Consider the following 11,104-nt stretch of genomic DNA (forward strand, 5'->3'; position numbering starts at 1 on the left):
GTTGCCATAATGCCCGGTATTTGGCCTTGGTAAACAGTGTATGGGTAAAAATGGCTGAAACGTCTGGTAAAATCCAGACATATGGCAGCCCATATTAGAAGTGTATCTTGGCAAATTTCATTTAAAAGCAGCTCAATATCTATTTTTTTAATGTTGAGATGTAGCCAAAACAACAACAGCGAGGGGGGGGGGGAACCTCAACAACTTGGCAAAAAACAAAAGAGCTCAGCAATTTTTGTGTCCGGATCTTCACTTTTTGAAATACAGCAACCCTAAACACACACACACACACGAGACACACACACACACAGAGTCAGGCCCCTGAAGACAATTTCCACCTCTTTGATGGGCAAGGTCTGAAGCAGTTAGACAGGCCACAGGATCAACTGTCAACCCAGTCAATCTGTCAATCACAGTTTGTGACACTTGCAAGTAATCGGGACGCTTAAGAGAAGATGCGAAAACTTGGAGCGACCCCACTCAGGGGCAAACGAGTGACTTCAGTGCCGTGCGTCGGAGGAGGGCTGTGGAACACACAAAACGCCCAGGAGGTGGGCAGGATTCGTCTTGAGGATTATGTTTTCATTAACCCAAGTTTCTTCCAGATGTCGTGCTCCTTCCACCCTGAGCTTCAAAGGCCCCCTTGGCGGGTTCTGACGAAGCCACGAGGGAGCGTGGGACAAAAAGAACGAGGGTGGCGGGGTTTCAAAAAAATTAAGTGCTCCTTTTCTGAGCCTCGCTTCCCGGCTCTGCAAATGAGCCCCGTCTTTGCGCACGTGTGTGCAAAATCCTATTGCCCCCCCCCATGCTTAAATAATGTGAAACGAAATGTGCTAACAACATGGAGCATGTGGGGGGCATTTATTTGTTTATTTCGTGCATCATAGTGAGGGTGTGTGGATTTGGTGTGTGGGTGTGTGCAAAGGAACATCGTTCCGGGCTGTTTTGTAACATCTTCTTGGCCGCCTGCCCACCATCTTGGCAGCAGCCAAGGGTTCCTTCTCTCTAGACAGCCGCGCCATTTGGAGCCCAGGGATCCCTGCTTGCAGCGGGGGGTGTTCCTTGGAGTGCCAGGGGGGCCTGCCCTGAGAGGCGAGACCGGTTGCCAGAGAGGGACATCCTGTGCGGCCCAAGAGGAAACTGGTTACACGAACCCGTGCTCATGCGCAGAGCCAGATTTACATACAGTGGTACCTCGGGTTAAGTACTTAATTCGTTCCGGAGGTCTGTTCTTAACCTGAAACTGTTCTTAACCTGAGCACCACTTTAGCTAATGGGGCCTCCCGCTGCCGCCGTGTGATTTCTGTTCTCATCCTGAAGCAAAGTTCTTAACCCGAGGTAAAAGACACCTGCTTCTTGGGAGAAAAGCAATGACAAACCTAGATAGCATCTTAAAAAGTAGAGACATCACCTTGCCAACAAAGGTCCGTATAGTTAAAGCTATGGTTATCCCAGTAGTGATGTATGGAAGTGAGAGCTGGACCAGAAAGAAGACTGATCGCCGAAGAATTGATGCTTTTGAGTTATGGTGCTGGAGGAGACTCTTGAGAGTCCCATGGACTGCAAGAAGATCAAAGCTCTCCATTCTGAAGGAAATCAGCCCTGAGTGCTCACTGGAAGGACAGATCCTGAAGCTGAGGCTCCAATACTTTGGCCACCTCATGAGAAGAGAAGACTTCCTGGAAAAGACCCTGATGTTGGGAAAGATGGAGGGCTCAAGGAGAAGAGGACGACAGAGGACGAGATGGTTGGACAGTGTTCTCGAAGCTACCAGCATGAGTTTGACCAAGTTGTGGGAGGCAGTGGAAGACAGGAGTGCCTGGCTTGCTCTGGTCCATGGGGTCACAAAGAGTCGGACACGACTAAACAACAACAACAAATGGAGTTATCCGGCCCGTGAGCCGTCTGAAGGCAATCCTGTATAGGGAAAGGTTTTTTTTAATGTTTAATGTTTTATTATGTTTTTATATATGTTGGAACCTGCCCAGAGTGGCTGGAGCAACCCAGTAAGATGTGTGGGGTATAAATAGTAAAATTACCATTATGGAATGGGACGTCCGTATTTTCATTGGGGAAAAGTTGGAGGTTATCCTGTGCACACCCAGCATCTTGTACAATCTGGACCCTCGGGCAATGGGTATGCAAAGCGAGTGAGTTAGTCCTGTGACCTCTCCAGGCCACCAACCCTTGGCATGCAGAAACATCTTGAGCCCAGAAACATCTGGAAGGCACCAGGTTGACAGAAACTGGTCTTCTCTAACCAGCAATGTCTCTCCAGGGCTTCAGAAAGGGCCTTTTCCCCTAGCCCTATAATCATAGCTCCCCTTTCAAAATGAAAATCTGAAAAGGCAAGGATCTGAAACTGGCCCCTTCTGCACGCAGAGCGCATTTTCGACCAGCGACAGATCCTCTTAATTTTCGAAATGCCAGGCTGCTTTGGCCAGGCTGCAATTGCAGAGCATTCCATCCCAATTATGATTTACAATGCTAATATAAACGAGTCCCTGACAACAGCATTCATATTTGAATTGCGGTCAGGGTGGGGAGATTATTTCTGCCAACTTCTAAGTGGTACTAACATCCCTGAAGCGCATTCCGGAGACAAACCGGCTCTGGAGTGCTCTCACTAATGACTGGCAATAGGTCAGAAGGAACCTGTTTAACCTGATGGGACGTTTATAAAAGGCCCCAGAGGAGCTGAAAGCATTCAGAACAAGGCTGGCTCGGTTGAGGCTTTAAGTCCCAAGACTTACTTCCCCATCCCTCTGGGAGAAGGCAAGAAGCTCATGAGGGCAGCGGCCGGTATGTATCTCTGGAGAGTTTGATGATCTGCCTTTGGAATAGACACCAGAATTGAGTGGCAAGGGATTAGGGACATCAAAAGCAAATTTGGCCCTCAACACTGTCTCCAAGTGTCTTGATTTTCCAGGGACAGTCCCGGAATTACAAAGCCATTCCAGCTTTTGATTTGGTCCCAGAAAAAAAATATAGAAGTAACTTTTTTAAACAACCAAAAACTTCAAGGAAAGGCTCAGAAAATAAATATCCCACTGATGTAGTTCAGAAGTGTCAACAAACCTAGGTTAAAACTTTATAATAGTATTACAGTGGTGCCTCGCAAGACGAAATTAATTCGTTCCGCAAGTTTTTTCTTCTTGCGAGTTTTTTGTCTTGCGAAGCACGGTTTCCCATAGGAATGCATTGAAAATCAATCAATGCGTTCCTATGGAAACCGCCTTCAGACCAGGTCCGGGGGCAGTCTGTCCCCCGACCTCTTCTGAAGGCTGGGGGGGGACAAGGGCTTTTCTTCCCACCGCCAGCCTTCACAAGGCTGTTCTGAAGGCTGGCGGTGGGAAGAAAAGCCCTTCTCCCCACCTCCCACCCCGCAAGCTCCGGGGACAGGAGGGCTTTCCTCCTGACTGCCAGCATTTTAAAAGCCCCCAGGACAGCGGAGACTTCTCCGCTGTCCCGGGGGCTTTTAAAATGCTGGCGGGCGGCAGCGCAGCGTCCGCTGCCGCCCGCCAGCAATTTCAGATCGCCCGGGACAGCGGAGAAGTCTCCGCTGTCCCGGGAAGGCAGGCGGGGGGAGCAAAGACTTTTGCCCCCCGCCGGCCTTCAGAAGAGGTCCAGGACTTCTTCTGAAGGCCGGCGGAGATTTCCCTATGGGCTTTCTTCTTGCGAAGCAAGCCCATAGGGAAATTCGTTTTGCGAAGCACCTCCAAAACGGAAAACTCTTTCGTCTTGCGAGTTTTTCGTTTTGTGAGGCGTTCGTCTTGCGAGGCACCACTGTAATTCTTCAGTAGTGTTGATTTCTGCATTGCAGGGGGTTGGACTAGATGACCCGCAGGCCCCTTCCAACTCGGCAATTCTGTGTCATAGTAAATGTAGACCATATGAGAGATTCCGAACCCTTATTGGATTATTGGGAAACACATATTATGCTCCATCCCATAGAACTGAGGTTCTATCCTATAGTCAGTCTCAGACTCTCTTTCTGAGGAGAGCGGGTGGCGCTGTGGTCTAATCCACTGAGCCTCTTGGGCTTGCTGATCAGAAGGTTGGCAGTTCAAATCCCCACAATGGGCTGAGCTCCCGTTGCTCTGTCCCAGCTTCTGTCAACCTAGCAGTTCGAAAGCACGCCAGTGCAAGTAGATAAATAGGTACCACTGCGGCGGGAAGGTAAACGGCCTTTCTGGGCGCTCTGGTTTCCGTCACGGTGTCCTGTTGTGCCAGAAGCGGTTTAGTTCAGCTGGCCACATGACCTGGAAAGCTGTCTGTGGATAAACGCTGGCGAGATGAGCGCTGCAACCCCATAGTCGCCTTTACCAGAGAGCCAGTGTGGTGTAGTGGTTAAGAGCGGTAGTCTCATAATCTGGTGAACCAGGTTCGTGTCTCCGCTCCTCCACGTGCAGCTGCTGGGTGACCTTGGGCTAGTCATATTTATTTGAAGTCTCTCAGCCCCACTCACCTCACAGAGTGTTTGTTGTGGGGGAGGAAGGGAAAGGAGATTGTTGGCCGTTTGAGACTCCTTAAAGGTAAAGGAATCCCTGACCATTAGGTCCAGTCGTGACCGACTCTGGGGTTGCGGCGCTCATCTTGCTTTATTGGCCGAGGGAGCCGGCGTACAGCTTCCGGGTCATGTGGCCAGCATGACTAAGCTGCTTCTGGAGAACCAGAGCAGTGCATGGAAATGCTGTTTACCTTCCCGCCAGAGCGATACTATTTATCTATTTGCACTATGATGTGTTTTCGAACTGCTAGGTTGGCAGGAGCAGGGACCGAGCAATGGGAGCTCATCCCGTCGTGGGGATTCAAACCGCCGACCTTCTGATCGGCAAGTCCTAGGCTCTGTGGTTTAACCCACAGCACCACCCGCGTCCCACAGCACCACCCGCGGGATATCCAATCCAAACTCTTCTTCTTCTTCTTTTACCTCTCTCTCGCTCCCTCCCTCTCTCCCTCCCCTATCCTCCTGAGGGAGGGCACATGCTGCAACTTGCAGGGGTATATATCTGACAGTGGTTCCCAAGAGTTTTCCCCAACCCTAGCAAGCATTGCACAGGACTGAACCTGGCTGATGTTCACCCACTGAGCCACAGCTCTTCCCATTTCTGTGAGATAAGTAAACCAGTGCAGGCCTGCTGGAGATGAAAGGGTTATGCTCCCTCTCTCAGCTGTATGTCTATGCTGGATCGTTATCACCACGAATAGACACAAGCGGAGACTTTGCCCTCTGGGGCTTGCAAGGCGGAGAACAGATGAGGACAAATCATTTCTCAGTCCTTGGATGGGTTCGGTCGCACCTGTTCAGCGATCGCTTGTAGGCTTTATCCCGGAGATCCAACCATCACATGGAAGTGGGATAGACAGTCAGAATCCCTCTCCCCTTTCCACCCATTGGCTATTCCCGGAAAACAGGGATCAGGTGCCGAGTGTCCATATCAGCAGGCATGTCCTATTTATTACGAATCTGAGGTAAGCACTGTCTGTGTCCTTTCAAACCTTGTCAGAGCACTCTTTCTCCTCAAGACGTAACGGGTCCTTTCCTCTTTCTGCAACAGGTGAAGCAAACCCCAAACTGGTTTAGAAGAGAGAACTGCCCGGAAGCTTCTGAATTTGCAAATTCCTGCTGTCAGGCAAGTAATAATAATAATAATAATAATAATAATAATAATAATAATTTATTATTTGTACCCCACCCATCTGGCTCGGTTTCCCCAGCCACTCTGGGCGGCTTCCAACAAAGATTAAAAATACATCAAAATGTCACACATAAAAAACTTCCCTGAACAGGGCTGCCTTCAGATGTCTTCTAAAAGTCTGGTAGTTGTATTTCTCTTTGACATCTGGTGGGAGGGCATTCCACAGGGCGGGCGCCACTACTGAGAAGGCCCTCCGCCTGGTTCCCTGTAGCCTTGCTTCTTGCAGTGAGGGAACTGCCAGAAGGCCCTCGCGCTGGACCTCAGTGTCCAGGCAGAATGATGGGGGAGTCACAAAGGGTCACCTTCCCCACCCCTAGCGCTCTCGAGAATTTTCTGGGCCACGGTTCCCATCCTACCTAGCCATTGATGCTGCTGCCTGGGGCTGATGGGAGTTGCAGTCCAGTAATGTATGATGGTGACCGAAATTCCCCGCCAAGATGATAGAAATTCTGTCACAATAACAGCTGGATTTGGCAAGGGTGCATATCATTTGTTTCCTTATACCCTGCAGGAAACTCTGGATTTGCAGTCTTAGAAAGAGAGAGAATTGTACTTTTGCATCCCTGTACTTTTCCGTGCATAAGACGCCACCATGTATAAGATGCCCCCAATTTTGGGGGACTAAATTTAAAGAAAATGAGGGGAGATGATCCAAAGAAGTTATGAGCTTTTTTTAGGGGGAATTGCACGCAGCTTCCCCTCCACGCCACTATCCATGTATAGGACAAACCCGATTTTATTGACATGATTTTTGAGACAAAAAACCTTGTCTAATACACAGGAAAATACGGGGAAAGCCTTTCAGCGTTTTAGTGTGCTTTAGTCCTAATTTTGTATGCAATTTTGCTTAATGTGTACATTTACGCAAGCCGCTCCACCTAAAAGAGTGTGTTTCATGTGCTACTTTCATTTGCATAAGCATTTTTATACACACTATCCCTAATGCATTCATTTATGTGCACATTGCCGGCTTGGAGAATTGCACTGCAGCATTGAAAGGACTACAAATATTGAAGGATAGATGCGTTTCAGTATATGTTATTGTTTCGAGAAGTGGGAATTGGACATGAGATTGCTGTTGCGCTCAGGTCCTGCTTGCGTCTGCTTGAACCCTGTGAGGACAGGATTCGGAACAAGTCGGGCTTTAAGCCAGGACACACCCCGCCCCCAGGATTTTCTTAGGTCCTTAGGTTTATTTGCCATTTGTCAGTAACGCCAGAAGCCCATGCAACAGTGCACACACGCATCCTGGTGGCAGCCTTGGCAGCCGGCAATGTTTGTATTTGCACACGTGTCTTTTAATGGTTCAAGAAATCGAAAAACACGTGCAGTTTGGGAGTGCTGCAGAAAAAGAAGCTCAGTTGCCAAACAGGTCTGAATCTATCTCTGGTTAATGTTTAATGCCACTAATAAAAGATAAGCAGTGACAGTACCGTAAGCACAGCGTTTAGACCAGAGCATCAGATGTGGAAGTTATCAGTCTATTTTTCCCCCATGGGCCTTCCCATATGGTGGTTAAAAAAAGAAGAAAGATTTAATGTCCTATTGTGTTGCGTAGTGCTATCTCCAATCTGCCCTTGAAGCTGACCCAGGAACTCCAGTGGGTGCAGAATGCCATGGCGAGGCTCCTTACGGGGTCCTTACAGCAGGATCACATTCACCCAGTGCTTTACCAACTGCACTGGCTCCCGGTGGAGGACAGAGTCAGGCTTAAGGTGATGGTTTTGACCTTTAAAGCCCTATGCAGCCTAGGACCCTCGTACCTACGGGACCGCCTCTCCTGGTATGCCATGTGGCGGACCTTAAGGTCCACAAATGACAACATTTTTGAGGTCCCAGGTCGCAAGGTGGTTAGATTGGTCTCAACTAGAGCCAGGGCCTTTTCAGTACTGGCCCCGACTTGATGGAACGCTCTGTCACAAGAGACTAGGGCCTTGACATCTTTCCGCAGGGCCTGCAAGACAGAGCTGTTCCGCCTGGCCTTTGGTTTGGACTCAGTCTGACCCTTACGTTTCCCTCCCCTTATGGTTTTGATCTATCAGCTACTTTTAAAATGAGGCTGCATTTTAAATTGCATTTTAACCTGTATTTTAAATTGGTCCCCCTCCCCATTATGCTTTTACTGTGATTTTATTGGTGGCCGGGGAGGGCGGGGTATAAATAAAATTATTTATTTTTATTTTTATTTTTATTTTTATTTTTATTTTTATTTTTATTTATTATTATTATTATTATTATTATTATTATTATTATTATTATTATTATTATCTGAAGCCAACAAGAATATGGCAGGCATTTTTAATTACTTCTGACTACAGCACTTGCCAATGAACTGGCTGACCTTGTGGTTTTGCGTTCCCCTTTCTGCAGGATCTTCTTGGCGTCTCCTGCTGGAAGATGTCCAAAGTGTTCTCCACCAGCCTCCGCTGTCGGTTGCCTGCCTTGCTGTTCCTCTTCCAGGGAGCTGTGCTGGTGATCTTCATCCTCTTTGTGACATACGATGAGCACACGGACGCCGCCAGCCAGCCTGCTGATGCTGACCCATCCGCCAACCAGGTCTATGCCACCTTCCCCCTCTTCCAGGACATCCAGCTGATGCTGTTGGTGGGGCTGGGCCTGCTGCTGGCTTTCATGAAGGGCTACGGAGTCAGCGCCGTGGCCTGCAACTTCCTGCTGGCCAACTTCTCTACCCAGTGGGCTCTGGTCGTCCAGGGCTTCGTACACTACGGCCAACATGGGAGAGTCCACCTCGGCCTCTACAACATCCTCACGGCCGAGTTTGCAGCCGTGACGGTCCTCATCTCTGCTGGGGCTATCCTGGGGCGAACAAGCCCCATCCAGCTTCTTCTCATGAGCTTGTGCGAAATCCCTCTCTACGTGGCCTGCGAGTGGCTCATCGTGAGTTATTTCCAGGCAGTGGATGTCGGAGGAACCATAACCCTCCACGTCTTTGCTTGCTATTTCGGGCTGGGCACTTCCATCGCTCTCTACCGGCCGGGATTGCAGCTGGGGCACCCAATGGAGACTCCATCTTACATCTCCGACCTTCTGTCCTTGGTGGGGACCATGTTTCTTTGGGTGTTCTGGCCCAGTTTCGTGGCTGTCCTCGCCCACCAAGGAGATGCTCAGCACAGGGCTGTGCTTCACACGTGGCTTACTCTCAGTGCCAGCGCCCTGACCTCCTTTGCCACCTCCAGCCTCCTGGAGAAGAAGGGGAAACTGAACCTGTGCCACCTGCAGAACGCTACGTTGGCCGGAGGTGTGGCCATTGGCGCAGTAGCAGACATGGTCATTTCACCAGCTGGGGCATTCACCCTGGGCATTGTTTCCTCGCTAGCCTGCATCCTTGGGTTCAAGTACATGTCACCCTTCTTGGCCACTAGAGTTCGCCTCCAGGACCAGTGTGGAATCCACAACCTTCACGGCTTACCAGGCCTCATTGGCGCTGTGGGTGGAATCATAGCCATCTTGTTGGTGCCGGATGAGGCCTACGGACCTCGCCTTCACCAGGTCTTCCCTCAGCGTGGCCTCCTGCCATGGAACATCACTCTGGAGGCAACCTTGGCGGGGGAGAACGTGGGAAGAAGCGCCACGCAGCAAGCTCTCCACCAGGCTGCAGGTCTCGGTGTCTCCATACTCGTGTCCCTTGTGGGTGGCTACTTCACCGGGTTGGTTTTGAAACTGCCTTTTTTAGCACAGCCGCCTGACCAGCTCTGCTTTGACGACGCTCTTTACTTCAAGATCCAAGAATCAACGGAGAACTCAAGTGTGGAGCAGGCTAGAGGGGACCTCCTGGTGCCCCTGAAGGACAAAGCTTGAGGGTCTATCTGCTTCTGCCTTCAAAGCAGAAATAAAACAACAGGGCATCGCTGAGTGGGAGAGTAACTTTTGTCATGGTTTTCCTGGAGTGCCGTGCTGTCGGGGCTGGAAGATCTGAAATAGGACTGTGTCTCCTGCTTGGAGGCAGATGGGACAATTGACCCAAACACAGAGGTAGCTTCTGAAGTGAGGGCAGCGAAAATTCAGCTAAGAAGCTCAAATCATATATATGACTGACACCTTTCTTTGGAAATTAAATCACTGTCCAGACTTTAACATTCAAAAACTTTACTTGCAGAAACTTATAGATGAATTACAACATAATATTTACAGTCACATGCTTCTCCAAGCATGGGTTTACAGTCTCTTCTTCTAACTTCCAAAACAACTGCATTTCCCTTTCTTTCCAGAGCTCAGCACTCAGTTTTCTGCATCTCAGTTAGGCCACGCCGTGCAGCTCCTATGAAATATTTCTGCTTTCACCTTCTCCTGCAGCTTAGCTCTCTTTTCTTCCAAGCAGAGAATAAGCGCTCCAACACTCTATTCAACTTAGCAGTGTTCACAGTGGATTCTAAAACACAGTCATCTTGCTTCACATAAAAAGGGAGTCTCTCCTTCACTAGATACCTCCCATGTGACCAGTGTTAGCCAATCACATGAGAACGTCTAGAGAACTCTCTAGAATTCAGCTACCAACCCATCAGATTCAAACACATAGTAATGCATGCAAGCATTTACAATTTCGGTGAATTAAATCACAATACTAAACAGTAGCACAGAGTTGTCAGCTGCTGGGGCATCTAGGTTGATTTCCCCTGACCATTTTAGCAGCTCCAAGATGAGTTGCTTTGGCCTCCCCTTCTCTTGGACTAGATAGAATTACTAGGCCAGGGATTGGTAGCAGATACAGGTGGGCAACTTTTAGTTACCGCGGACATTTTCCTGGACATTTTTACTGTATTGGACTTGAAATTGCATACACACATACACACACACCTGCCCAGGTGTTAAGCGCTTTCTCTCGTCCCATCGACATCAGAGGCATGGTTGGTGGTGGGACAAGAGAGAGCCTTGGACCACATCAGAGAGGCTGAGAATCTTGTCACCTGGGCAGCCCAGGACCTCCATCCACACTGCCCAGACTAGTGCCCCAGGGAGCTCATTTCGGTGCTGCAAATGCAGGGGTTTGACTTCACCCCTGGAGGCATACTCCATTGTATCTCAAGACAGACGGATGCCAACATGCACATAGTCATACCTTGGGTTACAGACGCTTTGGGTTGCGTGATTTCGGGTTGTGCACCATGCCGAATCCAGAAGTACCGGACCAGGTTACTTCCGGGTTTCAGTGCACAGAAGCGCCGAATCGCAATCTGCGCATGCGCAGACACACGGGTTATGGGCTGTGAACACTGCAGGTTGCGAATGTGCCTCCTGCACCTATCACGTTCGCAACCCAAGCGTCCACTGTATATGCATCAGAGGGTGAGGAGAGTTGGGCGCAGTGTGTTGCGGATACTGAAAATTTGGCATGTGGCGCTTTGTTGCATGAGCGAGGAGGTCTTTGCAAGGGAGTGAAGCTT

General features: G+C 49.4%; 1 protein-coding gene across 4 annotated transcripts; it reads left to right on the forward strand.

The window, feature by feature from the left end:
- The first annotated feature begins 432 nt into the window (after positions 1–432).
- On the forward strand, positions 433–10,766 carry LOC128416591 (ammonium transporter Rh type A-like). Of its 4 annotated transcripts, none has more exons than XM_053394526.1 (3): positions 433–551; positions 5,562–5,636; positions 8,073–10,766. In XM_053394526.1, the coding sequence occupies exons 1-3, from the start codon at positions 456–458 to the stop codon at positions 9,519–9,521; spliced, it is 1,620 nt and encodes a 539-aa protein (XP_053250501.1). In that variant the 5' UTR covers positions 433–455; the 3' UTR covers positions 9,522–10,766. The 4 variants fall into 4 exon arrangements, with proteins under 4 accessions (XP_053250501.1, XP_053250504.1, XP_053250502.1 ...); XM_053394527.1 differs by lacking the exon at positions 433–551 and adding an exon at positions 2,579–2,802; XM_053394528.1 differs by lacking the exon at positions 433–551 and adding an exon at positions 5,050–5,475.
- Positions 10,767–11,104: the final 338 nt, after the last annotated feature.

This window comes from Podarcis raffonei, chromosome 6, assembly GCF_027172205.1.
Source record: "Podarcis raffonei isolate rPodRaf1 chromosome 6, rPodRaf1.pri, whole genome shotgun sequence".
Classification (NCBI taxonomy): domain Eukaryota; kingdom Metazoa; phylum Chordata; class Lepidosauria; order Squamata; family Lacertidae; genus Podarcis; species Podarcis raffonei.

Bases quoted from the DNA above. Each gene is read 5' to 3' on its own strand.
- LOC128416591 (XM_053394526.1), top strand. From the start codon at position 456: ATGCGAAAACTTGGAGCGACCCCACTCAGGGGCAAACGAGTGACTTCA. The intron at 552-5,561 runs GTGGGCAGGATT...TTTCTGCAACAG, and splicing joins ACACACAAAACGCCCAGGAG to GTGAAGCAAACCCCAAACTG. The intron at 5,637-8,072 runs GCAAGTAATAAT...CCCTTTCTGCAG, and splicing joins TTGCAAATTCCTGCTGTCAG to GATCTTCTTGGCGTCTCCTG.